The sequence below is a fragment of the Bombina bombina genome, chromosome 4 (assembly GCF_027579735.1).
Source record: "Bombina bombina isolate aBomBom1 chromosome 4, aBomBom1.pri, whole genome shotgun sequence".
In the NCBI taxonomy this organism is placed as follows: Eukaryota; Metazoa; Chordata; class Amphibia; order Anura; family Bombinatoridae; genus Bombina; species Bombina bombina.
The window spans coordinates 48,244,760-48,267,698 of NC_069502.1; the positions used below are offsets into that span (position 1 = coordinate 48,244,760).

General features: G+C 38.1%; 1 protein-coding gene across 1 annotated transcript in view; it reads right to left on the reverse strand.

Annotated features, from left to right (window-relative positions):
* Positions 1–22,939, reverse strand: part of HADHA (hydroxyacyl-CoA dehydrogenase trifunctional multienzyme complex subunit alpha) — a 45,015-nt gene that overhangs the window by 19,634 nt on the left and 2,442 nt on the right. Inside the window, exons 2-11 of the mRNA XM_053709480.1 lie at positions 9,062–9,103; positions 8,910–8,980; positions 7,566–7,699; positions 6,726–6,864; positions 5,136–5,255; positions 4,515–4,617; positions 3,004–3,126; positions 1,299–1,417; positions 446–502; positions 191–300 (exon numbers count right to left, since the gene is read on the reverse strand). Of these exons, the coding sequence (XP_053565455.1) occupies positions 191–300; positions 446–502; positions 1,299–1,417; positions 3,004–3,126; positions 4,515–4,617; positions 5,136–5,255; positions 6,726–6,864; positions 7,566–7,699; positions 8,910–8,980; positions 9,062–9,103 (1,018 nt within the window). The remainder of the gene's footprint in view (positions 1–190; positions 301–445; positions 503–1,298; positions 1,418–3,003; positions 3,127–4,514; positions 4,618–5,135; positions 5,256–6,725; positions 6,865–7,565; positions 7,700–8,909; positions 8,981–9,061; positions 9,104–22,939) is intronic.

Consider the following 22,939-nt stretch of genomic DNA (forward strand, 5'->3'; position numbering starts at 1 on the left):
ACCCGTTTAGCAGTTCCCAAAAACAAATCTAAAAGGGCCCAGAGATACAGCTCATTGACCTCAACGTCAATACCACATTTACTGCATTATAACCGAATCACATAGTCTATGAGTAAAGTGAAAAACAGGTTACACAAAATGACGCTTGATATCATATGTAGATGTAGGAATCTAGCACAGGACAACTTACTGAACTTCCTTCTGTGGAGGACCAAACTTATTCTTTTTGCACAGAACTTGTCCATGATAGAGACCGGTTAATGCTTTTGACTCGCTCGTCAACGCAAGGTCTCCAAATTTCTGTATGAGAAAAAAGCAATTAAAAAAAAGCACTAGTCTGTGTACGTTTACTTTCTCTAACTTAAGGTATGAATCCCATTTTGTAATTATAGCCTTATATTTGTGTGTTTAACCATCAAATAGATATACTGGTATATAAAAATACCTGTGACTCTGTAAGATAGCCCGCTTCTGGGCCCTGTTCCAAGCCAGTCTTTACAACCTAATAGTAAAACAGAAGAGGTGAAGCTGGATAGAAGTGGGGCATTTGCTAAGTCTTTAAAGGGATATTAAACAGTATGAGATTGTAATATAAAATGTTTAATTATGTGTAGCTAAACGCAATACACTTTATTTTGTCCCTTTTTCCTGTAATTTAACTCTGAACATTGTTGGCTTTTTAAGTTCCACTGAGTTTCTATAAAGTAATGGACGCTGCCATGTTTAAACTTAAGTTTTAAGTTTATCTCACTCTCCTGCTGCAAACGATTAGGAACAGATATAAAACAGGCAATAAACTGGAAACCCAACCAACCTTATTTGTATCAGTCACACAGCCTTGTTTCCACAAACTACTTTATATTTATTTCCCTACAGAAGACAGAGATAAATAGAAAACTAATTCAAACATGGCAGCACCCACTACTTTATAGAAACTAAAAAACTTTTACACTTACATCATCAATATTTAAACAACTAATATAAATGGTAAAAATACAGCTACATATTATTCTAAGGCTAATCTTATTTATTCTAATCTGCTTTGAAACATTATGTGTAGCCTGTATTTACTGTTTAATATCCCTTTAAGAATAAAAGTAAGATAACCAGCACAAACATACATTACTCACTAAGCTTAACAAATCCCCAGCTAGGAAACCCTGCAGCCAGCCACATCCCACCATTTTGTACACCAGCAACCTGTTATTACCCAGCATGCATTCTGCTCAACCGGGGGGGGGGGGGGGGGAAAGTCTAACACTTCAATGGTCCTCAGACCTCCCTGTACGACTCAGTACCTCGATAATTTTGAGGGGTGCTGGGTAGAGACCCTTTGTTTGCTTCCGCACTTTCTTCTCCACAGTTTTGTATATCTGTTCCCTAACAAATGCCACTGACATGACGTAGTCTGTGATCTCTGCAGGAAGGGGGAAAAAAAATAGTTTTAAAACAATTAAAGCCATTTGATCCCACTGAACAATACTTGATTCTACAAATACAAACAGAAAGAAGCTCTCCCAGGAACAAACAATGGTTCATTGGCTGGTTCCATGGCCGGTTACCACCTGCGAGCAGCTTCTTTTAGCCAAACAAACTTTCCTGAAGTATATCAGTCTGATCGCACCTAACAAGGTTAGTCCAAACCCGAAATATCAGGCAACCCTCCTCTGAACAAGGAAATGGCAAACCTAGGCAATCGTTTGCGCCTTCCTTTGGGCCTAGTCAGTGAGGTGCAGCCATAACCCTCTAAGCACATTGGTTATTGATTCTATAATATTTACATGTTAAACTGCAGTTCTTGCACAAACTTCCTGATGAATGGGTAACAGATCAACCAGCAGATGTCTGATTTTAATAAGTGTGAATTCATAAAAAAAAAAAAAAAAAATATAATAAATAATAATAATATTATTAATCAAGTGTTTTAAACTTAGTCGCCCATCAGTATGGGGTCCAAGCAGTGTAAGCAGATTTTAATTTAAAAAAAAAAAAAAATTCTTAAACAGGGGCACTTTCATTCATTAAACTTTACAGTGAAGCCTTTTTTAAAATACTTACCTTTGCTTTATGGAAAGTAGACAGACGATCCTCTCCCCACAGCTTCTACTGCATTTAGCAGATCGATTATGAATCCAGCTTCCTCCAATTGTTGCATGCCTCATGAGCTGGACGCCAAAAGGGGGCACGCAATGGTTGAAAAGCCAGATTTGTCATCAATCTGCTATCTACAGCGAGCGGAGGATCGTCTGTCTGCTTTCCATAAAGCAAAGGTAAGTATTTAAAAAAAAACAAAAAAAAAAAAAAAAACTTCATTGTAAAGTTTAAAGGGACACTCAGGTTAAACTACATTTTCATGATTTAGATACAGCATGTAATTTTAAACAACTTTCCAATTTACTTCCATTAAAAAAAATGTGCACAGTCTTTTATATTTACAATTTTTGAGTCACCAGATCCTACTGAGCATGTGCAAGAATTCACAGACTATACGTATATGCATTTGTGATTGGCTGATTGCTATCACATGGTACAAGGGGAGTGGAAATATACATAACTTTGAAATTTGTTATAAATAAATCTACTACTCATTTGAAGTTCAGACTAAGTGCTATTGCATTGTCTTGCTATCTTGCATTTGTTGATTATGCAAATCTAATGTGTTGACTGGTCCTTTAATGAATAAAAGTGCCCCCATTTAAGATTTATAGATACCGGGAACTTATTAAACTTTACAATTACTTTAAGAAAGCACAAGGTGCCTGGCAGGAGCAGGCCGACTCTGGATACATAATGCACCTGCAGGATCTTCTATAAGCTACAAATGTATTACTTGGCCTAAGTCTCAGGTTATGTCATACTGAAATATATGCTCAGTAGGTCAGATTAAGGATTTTTCCAGAGTAGGTGAAAGAAAACTAATCAGTTAAGGGTGAAGATATCTCAGTACAACAGATGAGAAAAATTCAGACCTCAGTTATGTGCAATGATAAAAGATTTACTTACTCTGGACCAGCCCCTTCTCTTTCTTTAATGAGAGCTTCTTGTTGGCAATTCCTTTTGCACAGTCCACAGCCACTTCTTCAAGGTACTCCATGGTTCGTTCCTCAGGACTTTTCAATCCTGGACCTAATCAAGAGTAAAATGAATAAAAACCATCCTGATAAGACTTAACCAGAAGTTACATTGTGCGCTACCTACAATAAAAAAAAAAAAAAAAAAAAAAAAAGTCCATAGAGCCTTAGACAAAAAATAATAAAGTAAAAAAAAAAAAAATCAAACTTTATTAGTGCATAAATAAAAAATAAAACGGCAAAAAGACCAACCAGAAAAACGTCTGACCGGATTCCTACAATGTTTTAAAAAAAAAAAAAACAACACTTTATAACATTACTTAACAGCTTTTTAAAAAATCATTGTGAAGATCAGATCACACTAATGTAGTGTCATGAAGCCTCATACAGCTCTCAGTGATTATCCTAAGCGTCAGTTCCAAATAGTGTTTTCCATACATGCCCATGGAATACCCATGTTCAGCCCATTTAACAAAAACAATTACGCTTTGTACTTTGAAGTATAAATTTTTTGCACATCAAATGTACTTAAAACAATTTACGTTGTGCATATTTAATACGATTTATTTCTGTGTAATTTACATACAAATTTTACATTTATGATAAAATACATTTGTGAACAATTTTGTTATGATTTTTGATGCACCTAAACAATACAATTTTTTTCCTGAGTATTTGTGTGTGAATGGTTCAATACGTTTTGATGATTTTTAAATTACTATTTTCATTTTGCACTTTTGTAATGTATGCATCTCCTTACCATACAAAAATGCAGTATACACCCTTTAGCGACACACCCAGTTTTAGGGTAAAAAAGTGGCTTGATACAATTCCAACAGTAAAATAGAAGAACCAACAAGCATCCTTAAAGAATCTCACCAGCTCAGGTTTTTTTTTTTCTTCTGTTTTTTTTTTTAGAATTGGGGCCCAAAAAGTTAAATGATCAAATTGGAGAAAGGAGGCTCCATGACTACACAGCATCAGGAATTGACCAGGAATTAAAAAAACAAAACAAAAAAACAAACACACTTCAGAATTTTGCTCTTCAATTTATTAAATGCATTCTATCTTGCCTAAGTCTTGAGAACAGAACCATAATAAAACCCCTCTTTATTTGTACAAGGTAACTGGAATTTTGCGGAAGTTTTCACCTGTTTAAAATGTAAAACAGTGTGGCCCAATGTCTGTGCGGTGGAGCATTTTTTTCTGGAAATGCAGTTTATGTTGCATTCTTGTGGCTACAAGCGCCATGGTAAGTGAAACCCACAGGCGCATTGGCTAAGCACTTTTTTACTGTCACCTGTGGCGAACAGAATACTTGTTTTTTGGGGGTCTGAACTATAAATTCTATATAAAAAAAATATGGCGCCTTGGTAACTTGCCGCCCTGACACCAGCAACATACAGCCAGTCTAATAATCAGACATTCATATGCCAAACTCACCAAGCGGATCCACAAGAAGGTCAACTAAACCCATCTTCTTTGCTTTGCCAGCGCGGATATTTCTTCCTGTCAACATCATATCAAAAGCTGTGGGAATACCGACCTAGGCAGAGAGAAGAGACGTACGTGAGGGCACAAGTGCAGAGTGAGGGTATATAAATGAATCCGTACAGGATGCACCAAAATGAGAACCAATAGGGGGGATCGAAAAACAAACAAACATAATCACACAAAATCAGTTTCATACATTTAGTTGCATTATGTGTGGCATACTGACATGAGATACTATAATACTAAATTATAAAAGGAGGGGTTTAGTGTGAACTGAAAACATTACAGCACTTCTCTCTTCTAGAAAAACTAGATAAGACCATGGAAAACACTGCATGTGAATAAGGTCTTCATAAATCTCAGAAGCCAACTGTTTTGCTTGTGTTTGTATAAAACCCACCTCTGGTTTTATTAAGTTCACGGCTCTCCCTAAAATACTCTTGCAAGGTATTTAAATAAAAGTAGCCACAGTTAGAAGCAAATAATTAAAATGCAGGAGGAAGAATATTACCCCATCGCAAATATATTGTCTAGATCGGTCTCACCCGCAACCACTCTTCATTTACTCACCATCTTGGGCAGCCTCTGAGTACCTCCTGCACCTGGCAGTAGCCCAAGCAGAACCTCGGGGGTCCCAAGCACGGTCTTCTTGTCCTTGGTAGCCACTCTGTACTGGCAAGCGATGGCCAGCTAGACAGCCAGGAAAAATTAATATGTTAGCTCTAAGCCAAAATCCTGAGAAGACTGTTATAAAGGATGCTCATCTCACTTCTAATATACACTGGCTCACTGATCACATTTACTCAGCTGTCTGCAGTAAGGGCTCATCCTTACCAAATTATGTCTAACTGTATAAAATATATTCATCTCTAATATTTCATACAGAGGGGGAAACTTCTTTACAATTTACCTTAAACATCACACATCTATCTATATTACCCTGCTGATGAAAGCCCTCAATTCATTGCTTGGGATTCACTATATAGCTGTGTGTGCAGAATGGCTCAGTCACTTAGAGACAAAATCCCTATACAGTACAGTAGATTACACAGCTACATAAATTACCATCAGAATTCTAATATCATAAAGCCATCATTATAAAGTCATCCTTTATTGTTCCAGCAGCCAATAATTTCAAATTCATTTTTACTCCCCCCTCCACCCCATTTCAGCATACGGACTACTACAAGATATTTCTATGGCTTTCTCCAATTTCCTATAAACCATGTATGGGGTTTAAAAACTATGTATATTGGGTCAGAAAGCAGTTAAAACCTGTAGTTACAATTAAGAGTCTTTGGATTGATCATATATCACTGTAACTAGTCATTAACCCCTCCTTACGTCAATCGGACATAGATCTACGTCATGCGGCACACATAGCTCATCATATTGCATAATGTAGATATATACATCCAATCTTTAGATAGCCCATGCAGTCTCAGTTGTCAAGTGACAACCGAGTTTTGTTGTTCCTGGGGTGCAGGCATCTGTCTTCATGATCAGTGCCCCATCATATAAAGGCAGATTGCCAGACCGTTACAGACAGTGACATTGTGATGATCTCTGTTGGTGCGGGTGGGAGTCTACGTTACGGACACAAAGTTTAGAAGGAAGAGGGAAGGATGGGTTGCTACACTACAGAAAAGGGGATATAAAATAGGGGGCCCTACACTACAGAAATAAAATGTAGTACCAGTAACCAAGATGGTTGCCCAAAACTGCATACTGGCAGAGTGCAATTAGCGGCCTTCAAATTAATAGCAAATGCATGTCTGCCATTTCTGAACATAAAGGATTCCAGAGCAGCTTTTACAACCATTGGTGTTATGACTGCACATGCAGAATGTAAATAATTTCTGTAAGAAACCCAAAGTTTGTGAAAAAGTAAAAAAAAAAATTTATATGACGGCGAAACATTATATTTCTGTTTAAAATGGAGCGATAGCAAAGATGCTAAAAATTCTCCAGTATTTTGAACAAGTTTTTCTCTGAAATTCCCGGTACTGAAAGGGTTAATACAGTACACTGACACCACATAACAGCCTCAATAACAAATATAAATGTGCATGGATCTATAAGATAATATACTTAGTATCAACAAACCTGTTAGCCTAATATTGTAAGTATTATCAGAAGAGACCAACATATATCCCATACCTCGAGCCCTCCTCCCAGGCAAGAACCGTTGATGGCGGCCACTATTGGTTTTGGTGACTTCTCAAGCTTAGCAAACATTTTCTGTCCTTCTCGAGACAAATGTTGTACTTCCTGGGGTGTTTTACAGGCCTCAATCATACTAGGAAACAAAAGGAAAAATATAAATAGCTGGAAGACTCCTCCTGGCTCATTTTGAGACCAGATGAATAAATTGATAACGTAGCGGCTCCTTGGGAGACAGCTTAATGATATAAAAAACAAAAACCACACACATGTAGGCAACATCCTAAGCTTCAAATTCGTCCATTTCAGACCACTTACTGCTTTTGTTTCATTCTATAAAACAAGTTTCCCTTACCCAGACACCCAAGAGCTTCCTGCATCCCAACTACCATGGTAACAAAAGTAAGGAAATTAAAATAAATAAAATTATTGTAATACATCCCAGTAAATACAAATAAGAATTTACAGAGTTCAAACCCAGGTATTGCGCTGACACTAGGCAGATCACTATACAGGTATTCATTTTTCATGGCTGGAAACATACAAACATCACTTAATGTTACTCGCAAGGCTGTGCTACAGATCTTTCAGTTGCACATCAGCAGTAGCCAGGTAAAACGCGTGTGCTACAGAACTTTCAGTTGTAGATCAGCAGTAGCCAGGTAAAACGCGTGTGCTACAGACCTTTCAGTTGCACATCAGCAGTAGCCAGGTAAAACGCGTGTGCTACAGACCTTTCAGTTGCACATCAGCAGTAGCCAGGTAAAACGCGTGTGCTACAGATCTTTCAGTTGCACATCAGCAGTAGCCAGGTAAAACGCATGTTAGGATACTTACTTGATGTCAGCCCCAGCAATAAAGCAGCCTGGTTTGGAGGAGATGAGGACGGCACTTTCAACGGAATTGTTAGCCCAGACTTCATTCATAACATCATTGAACTCTTCCTGTAGCTGTTTAGACAGTGTGTTCACCTATACATGAAACAAATGTCAGACGGGGCAACACTGCAGACAGTTTTATGTAAACTTAAAGATGGCATACTATCATGTATTTAACATAGGCGCATTCATAACTGTCCCTGTAAGGTACTTAACTTTGACCTTAATTATGCGGTTTAACAGTCTACTTGAAAATGTTTATTGTTTAAAAAGAATCTCTTTATTACCCATTCCCCAGTTTTGAAATAACGGTCTGTTTCTAGCTTTGCAGAACTGTCAAAATGCACTGAGATAAGAAGTGGTCTTCAATGTCTTAAAAATTAGCTTGTGCGCCCACCTAGGTTTAGCTTTCAACAAATACCAAGAGAACAAAGCAAATTTAAATATTCAAGTAAATTGGAACGTTGCTCAAAATGACACGCCCTATCTCAATCAAAAGTTTAATTTTGACTAGACTGCCCCTTTAAATAATAAGTGATAATGACTAATCACTTTACCAAAAGTTCATTCCCATGACAAGGGGTTGTGGTATAAACCTCAAAGCAATTTTATCTCAAGTGTGGTACTGACTTTGTTATAAACCAAATTACATTTAAAAGGGGGAAAAGCACAATATTGATTACGTCTTATAGGGACAAACATATTTATTACATATGAATGACAGGTGGAAAGGTCACCCCTTTTTATGAAATAAGACAGAGCCTGGGGTGCACAAATGAGTGTTAATAAAACAGCTTCTGATGGGAAATAAAACGTCTATTAGGTAAAGGTGTAAAGTCCCAGTGAAAACGTAGAAGCAATAACAGCTGAAAGGAATTGAAGCCCATTTTTTTCAGATAGATTGTGTAATTTAACAACTTTCCAATTAACTTCTATTATCGAATTGTCTTTGTGCTCTTGGTAACCTTTTTTGATAAGTAGGAGGGTACGCTCCTAAGCATAAGTGTATCTGCAGTACTAGATGGCAGCAGTTTTATAAGAATGTTATTTGCCCAGAGCACTATAGAACAGCATGTGTTCCTGCCATGTAGTGATCTAGACATGCACACTACCTTTCAACAAAAAACACCATGAGAATGAAGCTAATTTTATAATAGAAGTAAATTGGAAACATGTTTATAATTGTAAATTCTGAATAACAAAAGAAAAAAATGATTTCATGTCCCTTTAATGCAACATAAGTGGATTCATTATATTTCAGCCCTTAGACACTGAACCATACTAGAATCAGAACACACTGTACCTTAGAATTTGGGGTGTTGAATCGCACAACAGCCACGTTATCTTTGACCTCATAGTTTACGTGGGTCCTTGCTGAAGAGATGTAGAGAGAGTGTTAGGCTAGGGGCACAAAATCTTAGCAACATACATGAGGATTTCTTATTAAATACTTACAAAACAAGGCAGATGACATGGAGAGGTGTCTGCAGGAATAACCTATTGTGGGGACATAAGAATACAAGTCAGTTCAAAGTGACCAAAAGCAAATTGTGAACGGTTAAACAAATATATAAAGAAATAATAATAATAATAAATAATAATAATAAATAATAATAATAAATAATAAATAATAATAAATAATAATAATAATAAATAATAATAATAATAATAATAAATAATAATAATAATAAATAATAATAATTATAATTATAATAATAATAATAATAATATACTGTAGCAATTACAGGCACTTTGTTAGGAAGGATAACATTATAAAAATGTAATTACTGCTCCATAAATTAAAATTACTAGCACAGCAGCTATTTGGCCAGTTTTATTGTGAGACCTTTATTACACTGTAGGGCCCTAAGATTGCAAGGAACAAGCTGGAAACACTAGCTTAGAGCAAGATTTAAAGTTATTTTATTCTGTTCTCAGTCTTAAATAAATACTAAATATAGAATGGTAGGGGGGAGAAAAACAAAACAAAACACAAGACTACAAAGCTGATTTAACCAGGAGGTTTTAACAAAGAAATGTGCATCTCCTGCCTGATCGGAAAAGATAGTAGCATTTGTTCTGCTGCCCGTAATGGACTTTACACAGTTTGCACAAATTCCAAACTTTCAAGGGCCGTGCCCAGCTATCAGCACAGTAATTAGTCTGCACACCCACATGCCTTATGCACTGTGCCTTACAGACACGGTGTCTTCAACAGCTGCCAGCCGGTATACAATACGTAACTCACTATACTAAACCCAAAAGCTCAGCTTCATAGGGAACACCAGGATCAGGCAACACTAATTAAAGGATATAAATCAATGTTACATGACAAGACTTTACTGCTGTCTTGCAATACATTAAACGGACATGAAACCTAAATTGTTTCTTTCACGATTTAGATAGAGAATACAACATTCCAATTTACTTCTATTATTTAATGTGCTTCATTCTTCAGATATCCTTTGTGGAAGAAATAGCACTGCACATGGGTGAGCCAATTACAAGAGGCATCTATGTGCAGCCACCAATCACATACCTTTTTAATGCTATAACGATAAGAGCCGTTCCACTGTGCGCCATAGTCCTCAATCGATTGACAGATGACGAATCTGCAATCCATTAATCGATTAGTGGATTTCAGATTAGTCATCTGTCAATCAATTGAGGACTATGGCGCGCGGAGAAACAGCGCTGATCGTTATAGCATTAAAAAGGTAAAAAATGTCAGAAGATCAGGATATATTACCAATTTGATGAATGAAAGTCATTTTTTAAATTCTATCCTATGACTTGAGAGTACGCTCGAGTTTACATTCACCTTAAATGAAAGGATGAACAGAGACATTAAGATTATGTATTATTTTCTCATTGTGCAACAACCACCCCAGGCAGCTACCATCAGGTTTCTTACGCCTAATCTTAATGTATTAACCTTTTCCCCATATACATCTAAAGTGACGTGTAGGGCACCGAGCCGAGAGATTCTCCGTTACATGCAGCACTTTACTGGTAGCCAATCAGCTGTAACTGTATTAGGCTCTGATAACTGAATGATACAACTGTTCAGTTTGTAACTAGCTATAACAGCTCAATATATAGAGCAATAATTAATACAAAACAGACACTGAAACCTTCACCTCTCCAGTAAAGTAAAATTCAAATCAGCAACCCCTGACCTCTTATAGAAAGATACAGATTTCTAGACAAGAGTTTGCAATCAGCTCTCACTAAAAGGTGCACAGACATCTTTATTGGCATTGGTGGTATAGGAGAGAGTAAAGCTGCCTTCCAAGCAATTGACCCGGGTTCGATTACGTTCAAATGTAAAAAGGTGCCAGGCTGATTTATTCTATACATAATTTGCAATCAGTAATTATTCTTAGGTCTGGTGCTCATGAAATAAATATGGGGTGCCTTTAATAGAGAGGGGGTTTGAGAAAGTGCTAAGCATCAGGTGAATCTTACCACATCTAGCCAAGGGCAGGAGCCAGTATTACTGCTGCCTAAAGTCTGATCACATTCTTACACCGTGCAGCTTCTCTGGGTTACTTAGGGACACACTGTTCGGCATTCAGTGAAACTGATATTATAAATAGCCCACATGACACACTTATGAAAATCTAATGGCTAAAGGATTATATATTAACCTTGGTCTGTAGTTCAAGGTCATGAGTGTCCCCTATTTAATACATTATATTTCACAGCCACTAGGTGCACAACAATTAAAGGGAAACTAAACCCCACATTTTTCTCTCATGATTCAGGTAGAGAATACAATTTTAAACATTTGCTTCATTCTTTAGATATCCTTTTTTAAAGAAAAAGCAATGCATATGGGTGAACCAATCACACAAGGCATCTGTGTGCAGCCACCAATCAGCAGCTACTGAGCATATCTAGATATGCTTTTCAGTAAAGGATATCAAGAGAATAAAGAAAATTGGACAATAGAAGTAAATTAGAAAGTTGTTTAAAATGACATGCTCTTTCTAAATCATGAAAGAAAAAAAATGTGGGTTTCATGACCCTTTAATGGGAAACTCACAGCTGAAGGAGCGTCTACAAGACAAAATCGCTTGCAGTCATAACTCTATGACGAAGTGAGGCTAAAGTGATGAAAATCAAACTGTTATAAAAATTAGAGCAAATCTTTATAAAATTATAATAAGGCAAATAGACAAATCCCAGAAACCAGTGCTCCTAAAATGTACTATTTGTACAGTTAGGGTTTCTTTTACAAGTTATCTAAGTACTTATGCTATTCTAAATGTATTATCAGAATGGCAATCTGGTTTATTGACAGTGTGCAATTGGTTAAAGGGACACTGAACCCAAATTTTTTGTTTCGAGATTCAGAAAGAGCAGGCAATTTTAAGCAACTTTCTAATTTACTCCTATTATCAATTTTTCTTTGTTCTCTTGCAATACTTATTTGGAAAAGAAGGCATCTAAGCTTTTTTAGGTTCAGAACTCAGGACAGCACTTTTTTATTGGTGGATGAATGTATCCACCAATCAGCAAGGACAACCCAGGTTGTTCACCAAAAATGGGCCGGCATCTCAACTTACATTTCAAATAAAGATACCAAGAGAATAAAGAAAATTTGATAATAGAAGTAAATTAGAAAGTTGCTTAAAATTTCATGCTCTAGCTGAATCACGAAAGAAAATTTTTGGGTTCAGTGTCCCTTTAAGTCACAACCATGCTATAAATTAGACCAGGCCGCCCTTGGGGCAGATTATTTATGTAAACTTGCTATAAGCTTATTATGTAAACCTGTAAAACCCAAACATTGTCTTTTGCCACTCAGACAGGGCATACAATAAAAAAAGTAGCCGATTTACTTCCATTATCAAATTTGCTTCATTCCCATGATATTTGTTGAAGAGATACCTAGGTAGGCGCCTGGAGCACTACATGGCAGGAAATAGTGCACTTGCATATTGATAACATTCTTGCAATACTGCTGCCATATACTGCTCCAGACACTTGCACGCCTCTGAGCTAATGTCCCTGCTTTTCAACAAAAACAGAATTTATGTTTACCTGATAAATTACTTTCTCCAACGGTGTGTCCGGTCCACGGCGTCATCCTTACTTGTGGGATATTCTCTTCCCCAACAGGAAATGGCAAAGAGCCCAGCAAAGCTGGTCACATGATCCCTCCTAGGCTCCGCCTACCCCAGTCATTCGACCGACGTAAAGGAGGAATATTTGCATAGGAGAAACCATATGATACCGTGGTGACTGTAGTTAAAGAAAATAAATTATCAGACCTGATTAAAAAACCAGGGCGGGGCCGTGGACCGGACACACCGTTGGAGAAAGTAATTTATCAGGTAAACATAAATTCTGTTTTCTCCAACATAGGTGTGTCCGGTCCACGGCGTCATCCTTACTTGTGGGAACCAATACCAAAGCTTTAGGACACGGATGAATGGGAGGGAGCAAATCAGGTCACCTAAATGGAAGGCACCACGGTTTGCAAAACCTTTCTCCCAAAAATAGCCTCAGAAGAAGCAAAAGTATCAAACTTGTAAAATTTGGTAAAAGTGTGCAGTGAAGACCAAGTCGCTGCCCTACATATCTGATCAACAGAAGCCTCGTTCTTGAAGGCCCATGTGGAAGCCACAGCCCTAGTGGAATGAGCTGTGATTCTTTCAGGAGGCTGCCGTCCGGCAGTCTCATAAGCCAATCTGATGATGCTTTTAATCCAAAAAGAGAGAGAGATAGAAGTTGCTTTTTGACCTCTCCTTTTACCAGAATAAACAACAAACAAGGAAGATGTTTGTCTAAAATCCTTTGTAGCATCTAAATAGAATTTTAGAGCGCGAACAACATCCAAATTGTGCAACAAACGTTCCTTCTTTGAAACTGGATTCGGACACAAAGAAGGCACGACTATCTCCTGGTTAATGTTTTTGTTAGAAACAACTTTCGGAAGAAAACCAGGTTTAGTACGTAAAACCACCTTATCTGCATGGAAAACCAGATAAGGAGGAGAACACTGCAGAGCAGATAATTCTGAAACTCTTCTAGCAGAAGAAATTGCAACCAAAAACAAAACTTTCCAAGATAATAACTTAATATCAACGGAATGCAAGGGTTCAAACGGAACCCCCTGAAGAACTGAAAGAACTAAGTTGAGACTCCAAGGAGGAGTCAAAGGTTTGTAAACAGGCTTGATTCTAACCAGAGCCTGAACAAAGGCTTGAACATCTGGCACAGCTGCCAGCTTTTTGTGAAGTAACACAGACAAGGCAGAAATCTGTCCCTTCAAGGAACTTGCCGATAATCCTTTCTCCAATCCTTCTTGAAGAAAGGATAGAATCTTAGGAATCTTTACCTTGTTCCAAGGGAATCCTTTAGATTCACACCAACAGATATATTTTTTCCATATTTTGTGGTAAATTTTTCTAGTTACAGGCTTTCTGGCCTGAACAAGAGTATCAATAACAGAATCTGAGAACCCTCGTTTTGATAAGATCAAGCGTTCAATCTCCAAGCAGTCAGCTGGAGTGAGACCAGATTCGGATGTTCGAACGGACCTTGAACAAGAAGGTCTCGTCTCAAAGGTAGCTTCCATGGTGGAGCCGATGACATATTCACCAGATCTGCATACCAAGTCCTGCGTGGCCACGCAGGAGCTATCAAGATCACCGACGCCCTCACCTGATTGATCCTGGCTACCAGCCTGGGGATGAGAGGAAACGGCGGGAATACATAAGCTAGTTTGAAGGTCCAAGGTGCTACTAGTGCATCTACTAGAGTCGCCTTGGGATCCCTGGATCTGGACCCGTAGCAAGGAACCTTGAAGTTCTGACGAGAGGCCATCAGATCCATGTCTGGAATGCCCCACAATTGAGTAATTTGGGCAAAGATTTCCGGATGGAGTTCCCACTCCCCCCGGATGTAATGTCTGACGACTCAGAAAATCCGCTTCCCAATTTTCCACTCCTGGAATGTGGATAGCAGACAGGTGGCAGGAGTGAGTCTCCGCCCATTGAATGATTTTGGTCACTTCTTCCATCGCCAGGGAACTCCTTGTTCCCCCCTGATGGTTGATGTACGCAACAGTCGTCATGTTGTCTGATTGAAACCGTATGAACTTGGCCTTTGCTAGCTGAGGCCAAGCCTTGAGAGCATTGAATATCGCTCTCAGTTCCAGAATATTTATCGGTAGAAGAGATTCTTCCCGAGCCCAAAGACCCTGAGCTTTCAGGGGTCCCCAGACCGCGCCCCAGCCCATCAGACTGGCGTCGGTCGTGACAATGACCCACTCTGGTCTGCGGAAGGTCATCCCTTGTGACAGGTTGTCCAGGGACAGCCACCAACGGAGTGAGTCTCTGGTCCTCTGATTTACTTGAATCGTCGGAGACAAGTCTGTATAGTCCCCATTCCACCGACTGAGCATGCACAGTTGTAATGGTCTTAGATGAATGCGCGCAAAAGGAACTATGTCCATTGCCGCTACCATCAAACCTATTACTTCCATGCACTGCGCTATGGAAGGAAGAGGAACGGAATGAAGTGTTTGACAAGAGTTTAGAAGTTTTGTTTTTCTGGCCTCTGTCAGAAAAATCCTCATTTCTAAGGAGTCTATTATTGTTCCCAAGAAGGGAACCCTTGTTGACGGAGATAGAGAACTCTTTTCTACGTTCACTTTCCATCCGTGAGATCTGAGAAAGGCCAGGACTATGTCCGTGTGAGCCTTTGCTTGAGGAAGGGACGACGCTTGAATCAGAATGTCGTCCAAGTAAGGTACTACTGCAATGCCCCTTGGTCTTAGTACCGCTAGAAGGGACCCTAGTACCTTTGTGAAAATCCTTGGAGCAGTGGCTAATCCGAAAGGAAGTGCCACGAACTGGTAATGCTTGTCCAGGAATGCGAACCTTAGGAACCGATGATGTTCCTTGTGGATAGGAATATGTAGATACGCATCCTTTAAATCCACCGTGGTCATGAATTGACCTTCCTGGATGGAAGGAAGAATTGTTCGAATAGTTTCCATTTTGAACGATGGAACCTTGAGAAACTTGTTTAGGATCTTGAGATCCAAGATTGGTCTGAACGTTCCCTCTTTTTTGGGAACTACGAACAGATTGGAGTAGAACCCCATCCCTTGTTCTCCTAATGGAACAGGATGAATCACTCCCATTTTTAACAGGTCTTCTACACAATGTAAGAATGCCTGTCTCTTTATGTGGTCTGAAGACAATTGAGACCTGTGGAACCTCCCCCTTGGGGGAGGCCCCTTGAATTCCAGAAGATAACCTTGGGAGACTATTTCTAGTGCCCAAGGATCCAGAACATCTCTTGCCCAAGCCTGAGCGAAGAGAGAGAGTCTGCCCCCCACCAGATCCGGTCCCGGATCGGGGGCCAACATTTCATGCTGTCTTGGTAGCAGTGGCAGGCTTCTTGGCCTGCTTTCCCTTGTTCCAGCCTTGCATTGGTCTCCAGGCTGGCTTGGCTTGAGAAGTATTACCCTCTTGCTTAGAGGACGTAGCACTTGGGGCTGGTCCGTTTCTACGAAAGGGACGAAAATTAGGTTTATTTTTGGCCTTGAAAGACCTATCCTGAGGAAGGGCGTGGCCCTTACCCCCAGTGATATCAGAGATAATCTCTTTCAAGTCAGGGCCAAACAGCGTTTTCCCCTTGAAAGGAATGTTAAGCAATTTGTTCTTGGAAGACGCATCCGCTGACCAAGATTTCAACCAAAGCGCTCTGCGCGCCACAATAGCAAACCCAGAATTTTTCGCCGCTAACCTAGCCAATTGCAAAGTGGCGTCTAGGGTGAAAGAATTAGCCAATTTGAGAGCACGGATTCTGTCCATAATCTCCTCATAAGGAGGAGAATCACTATCGATCGCCTTTTCTAGCTCATCGAACCAGAAACACGCGGCTGTAGTGACAGGGACAATGCATGAAATTGGTTGTAGAAGGTAACCTTGCTGAACAAACATCTTTTTAAGCAAACCTTCTAATTTTTTATCCATAGGATCTTTGAAAGCACAACTATCTTCTATGGGTATAGTGGTGCGTTTGTTTAAAGTAGAAACCGCCCCCTCGACCTTGGGGACTGTCTGCCATAAGTCCTTTCTGGGGTCGACCATGGGAAACAATTTTTTAAATATGGGGGGAGGGACGAAAGGTTATACCGGCCTTTCCCATTCTTTATTTACAATGTCCGCCACCCGCTTGGGTATAGGAAAAGCTTCTGGGGGCCCCGGGACCTCTAGGAACTTGTCCATTTTACATAGTTTCTCTGGGATGATCAAATTCTCACAATCATCCAGAGTGGATAACACCTCCTTAAGCAGAGCGCGGAGATGTTCCAACTTAAATTTAAATGTAATCACATCGGGTTCAGCTTGTTGAGAAATTTTCCCTGAATCTGAAATTTCTCCCTCAGACAAAACCTCCCTGGCCCCCTCAGACTGGTGTAGGGGCATATCAGAACCATTATCCTCAGCGTCCTCATGCTCTTCAGTATCTAAAACAGAGCAGTCGCGCTTACGCTGATAAGTGGGCATTTTGGCTAAAATGTTTTTGATAGAATTATCCATTACAGCTGTTAATTGTTGCATAGTAAGGAGTATTGGCGCGCTATATGTACTAGGGGCCTCCTGAGTGGGCAAGACTGGTGTAGACGAAGGAGGGAATGATGCAGTACCATGCTTACTCCCCTCACTTGAGGAATCATCTTGGGCATCATTTTTAGTGTCACATAAATCACATCTATTTAAATGAGAAGGAACCTTGGCTTCCCCACATTCAGAACACAGTCTATCTGGTAGTTCAGACATGTTAAACAGGCATAAACTTGATAACAAAGTACAAAAAACGTTTTAAAATAAAACCGTTACTGTCACTTTAAATTTTAAACTGAACACACTTTATTACTGCAATTGCGAAAAAGTATGAAGGAATTGTTCAAAATTCACCAAATTTCACCACAGTGTCTTAAAGCCTTAAAAGTATTGCACACCAAATTTGGAAGCTTTAACCCTTAAAATAACGGAACCGGAGCCGTTTTTATCTTTAACCCCTTTACAGTCCCTGGTATCTGCTTTGCTGAGACCCAACCAAGCCCAAAGGGGAATACGATACCAAATGACGCCTTCAGAAAGTCTTTTTTATGTATCAGAGCTCCTCACACATGCGACTGCATGTCATGCTTCTCAAAAACAAGTGCGCAATACCGGCGCGAAAATGAGGCTCTGCCTATGATTAGGGAAAGCCCCTAGAGAATAAGGTGTCTAAAACAGTGCCTGCCGATATTATTTTACAAAAATACCCATATTAAATGATTCCTCAAGGCTAAATATGTTATATATGAATCGATTTAGCCCAGAAAATGTCTACAGTCTTAACAAGCCCTTGTGAAGCCCTTATTTACTCTGTAATAAAAATGGCTTACCGGATCCCATAGGGAAAATGACAGCTTCCAGCATTACATCGTCTTGTTAGAATGTGTCATACCTCAAGCAGCAAAAGTCTGCTCACTGTTCCCCCAACTGAAGTTAATTCCTCTCAACAGTCCTGTGTGGAACAGCCATCGATTTTAGTAACGGTTGCTAAAATCATTTTCCTCTTACAAACAGAAATCTTCATCTCTTTTCTGTTTCAGAGTAAATAGTACATACCAGCACTATTTTAAAATAACAAACTCTTGATTGAATAATAAAAACTACAGTTAAACACTAAAAAACTCTAAGCCATCTCCGTGGAGATGTTGCCTGTACAACGGCAAAGAGAATGACTGGGGTAGGCGGAGCCTAGGAGGGATCATGTGACCAGCTTTGCTGGGCTCTTTGCCATTTCCTGTTGGGGAAGAGAATATCCCACAAGTAAGGATGACGCCGTGGACCGGACACACCTATGTTGGAGAAAGATAGAAGTAAATTAGAAAGTTGTTTAAAATTGCATGCTCTATCTGAGTCATGTAAGAAAGTTTGGGTTTCGTGTCCCTTTAAAGTGAAAGTCAATCCTAGGGTTTGTGAAAAGCTCGGATCGACCATTGGCACAAATAAAGGGGACTTTCATTCATGAAGTATAACATACTGCCCACGGCAGAAGAGGTGACGTTTTCTCCCTCTTAGCAAATAACGTGCGGGAAATCCAGCACCACAAACAAGGCGCCAAGTCGGATTTCCCGCACGGCTATTGGTTAAGAGGTGAAAACGTCACCTCTCAAGCAAAACAGCGTTGACTTTCACTTTAAATAGAACACATTTCATGAACATTTAGAAGGTGCGTTTGGATTCCCAAAACGGTTGTACCAATCTCAAAATGTGGTAGGAAGCTTAATCTGTTAGGTAAAGTATTCCTAGCTCATTAGATTTTACAATCAAAGCTACACCATAAAGATTATATTATTGTAACTAGAAAGGCATACTAGCTTAATTCTCTTACACATAGGCGCATTGTACGGACATGGGATTATCATTTGTTTCTCATATTAGATTATATTATTGTAACTAGAAAGGCATACTAGCTTAATTCTCTTACACATAGGCGCATTGTACGGACATGGGATTATCATTTGTTTCTCATATTAGATTATATTATTGTAACTAGAAAGGCATACTAGCTTAATTCTCTTACACATAGGCGCATTCTATGGACATGGGATTATCAGAATTTGTTTCTCATATTAGATTATATTATTGTAACTAGAAAGGCATACTATCTTAATTCCCTTACACATAGGTGCATTGTACGGACATGGGATTATCATTTGTTTCTCATATTAGATTATGTTATTGTAACTAGAAAGGCATACTAGCTTAATTCTCTTACACATAGGCGCATTGTACGGACATGGGATTATCATCATTTGTTTCTCATATTAGATTATATTATTGTAACTAGAAAGGCATACTAGCTTAATTCTCTTACACATAGGCGCATTGTACGGACATGGGATTATCAGAATTTGTTTCTCATATTAGATTATATTATTGTAACTAGAAAGGCATACTAGCTTAATTCTCTTACACATAGGCACATTGTACGGACATGGGATTATCAGAATTTGTTTCTCATATTAGATTATATTATTGTAACTAGAAAGGCATACTAGCTTAATTCTCCTACACATAGGCGCATTGTACGGACATGGGATTATCATCATTTGTTTCTCATATTAGATTATATTATTGTAACTAGAAAGGCATACTAGCTTAATTCTCTTACACATAGGTGCATTGTACGGACATGGGATTATCATTTGTTTCTCATATTAGATTATATTATTGTAACTAGAAAGGCATACTAGCTTAATTCCCTTACACATAGGCGCATTGTACGGACATGGGATTATCATCATTTGTTTCTCATATTAGATTATATTATTGTAACTAGAAAGGCATACCAGCTTAATTCCCTTACACATAGGCGCATTGTACGGACATGGGATTATCAGAATTTGTTTCTCATATTAGATTATATTATTGTAACTAGAAAGGCATACTAGCTAAATTCTCTTACACATAGGCGCATTGTACGGACATGGGATTATCATCATTTGTTTCTCATATTAGATTATATTATTGTAACTAGAAAGGCATACTAGCTAAATTCTCTTACACATAGGCGCATTGTACGGACATGGGATTATCATCATTTGTTTCTCATATTAGATTATTGTAACTAGAAAGGCATACTAGCTTAATTCTCTTACACATAGGCGCATTGTACGGACATGGGATTATCATCATTTGTTTCTCATATTAGATTATGTTATTGTAACTAGAAAGGCATACTAGTTTAATTCTCTTACACATAGGCGCATTGTACGGACATGGGATTATCATCATTTGTTTCTCATATTAGATTATATTATTGTAACTAGAAAGGCATACTAGCTTAATTCTCTTACACATAGGCGCATTGTACGGACATGGGATTATCAGAATTTGTTTCTCATATTAGATTATATTATTGTAACTAGAAAGGCATACTAGCTAAATTCTCTTACACATAGGCGCATTGTACGGACATGGGATTATCATTTGTTTCTCATATTAGATTATATTATTGTAACTAGAAAGGCATACTAGCTTAATTCTCTTACACATAGGCGCATTGTACGGACATGGGATTATCAGAATTTGTTTCTCATATTAGATTATATCATTGTAACTAGAAAGGCATACTAGCTAAATTCTTACACATAGGCGCATTGTACGGACATGGGATTATCATTTGTTTCTCATATTAGATTATATTATTGTAACTAGAAAGGCATACTAGCTAAATTCTCTTACACATAGGCGCATTGTACGGACATGGGATTATCAGAATTTGTTTCTCATATTAGATTATATTATTGTAACTAGAAAGGCATACTATCTTAATTCCCTTACACATAGGTGCATTGTACGGACATGGGATTATCATCATTTGTTTCTCATATTAGATTATATTATTGTAACTAGAAAGGCATACTAGCTTAATTCTCTTACACATAGGTGCATTGTACGGACATGGGATTATCATTTGTTTCTCATATTAGATTATATTATTGTAACTAGAAAGGCATACTAGCTTAATTCTCCTACACATAGGCGCATTCTATGGACATGGGATTATCAGAATTTGTTTCTCATATTAGATTATGTTATTGTAACTAGAAAGGCATACTAGCTAAATTCTCTTACACATAGGCGCATTGTACGGACATGGGATTATCATCATTTGTTTCTCATATTAGATTATGTTATTGTAACTAGAAAGGCATACTAGCTTAATTCTCCTACACATAGGCGCATTGTACAGACATGGGATTATCATCATTTGTTTCTCATATTAGATTATATTATTGTAACTAGAAAGGCATACTAGCTTAATTCTCTTACACATACGCGCATTGTACGGACATGGGATTATCAGAATTTGTTTCTCATATTAGATTATATTATTGTAACTAGAAAGGCATACTAGCTAAATTCTCTTACACATAGGCGCATTGTACGGACATGGGATTATCATTTGTTTCTCATATTAGATTATATTATTGTAACTAGAAAGGCATACTAGCTTAATTCTCTTACACATAGGCGCATTGTACGGACATGGGATTATCAGAATTTGTTTCTCATATTAGATTATATTATTGTAACTAGAAAGGCATACTAGCTTAATTCTCTTACACATAGGCGCATTGTACGGACATGGGATTATCAGAATCTGTTTCTCATATTAGATTATATTATTGTAACTAGAAAGGCATACTAGCTTAATTCTCCTACACATAGGCGCATTGTACGGACATGGGATTATCATCATTTGTTTCTCATATTAGATTATATTATTGTAACTAGAAAGGCATACTAGCTTAATTCTCCTACACATAGGCGCATTGTACGGACATGGGATTATCATTTGTTTCTCATATTAGATTATATTATTGTAACTAGAAAGGCATACTAGCTTAATTCTCTTACACATAGGTGCATTGTACGGACATGGGATTATCATCATTTGTTTCTCATATTAGATTATATTATTGTAACTAGAAAGGCATACTAGCTAAATTCTCTTACACATAGGCGCATTGTACGGACATGGGATTATCATTTGTTTCTCATATTAGATTATATTATTGTAACTAGAAAGGCATACTAGCTTAATTCTCTTACACATAGGCGCATTGTACGGACATGGGATTATCATCATTTGTTTCTCATATTAGATTATATTATTGTAACTAGAAAGGCATACTAGCTTAATTCTCTTACACATAGGCGCATTGTACGGACATGGGATTATCATTTGTTTCTCATATTAGATTATATTATTGTAACTAGAAAGGCATACTAGCTTAATTCCCTTACACATAGGCGCATTGTACGGACATGGGATTATCATCATTTGTTTCTCATATTAGATTATATTATTGTAACTAGAAAGGCATACTAGCTTAATTCCCTTACACATAGGCGCATTGTACGGACATGGGATTATCATCATTTGTTTCTCATATTAGATTATATTATTGTAACTAGAAAGGCATACTAGCTTAATTCCCTTACACATAGGTGCATTGTACGGACATGGGATTATCATCATTTGTTTCTCATATTAGATTATATTATTGTAACTAGAAAGGCATACTATCTTAATTCTCTTACACATAGGCGCATTGTACGGACATGGGATTATCATTTGTTTCTCATATTAGATTATATTATTGTAACTAGAAAGGCATACTAGCTAAATTCCCTTACACATAGGTGCATTGTACTGACATGGGATTATCATCATTTGTTTCTCATATTAGATTATATTAAACAGTTCTGATGAACAAGGATACAGCAAAAGTTA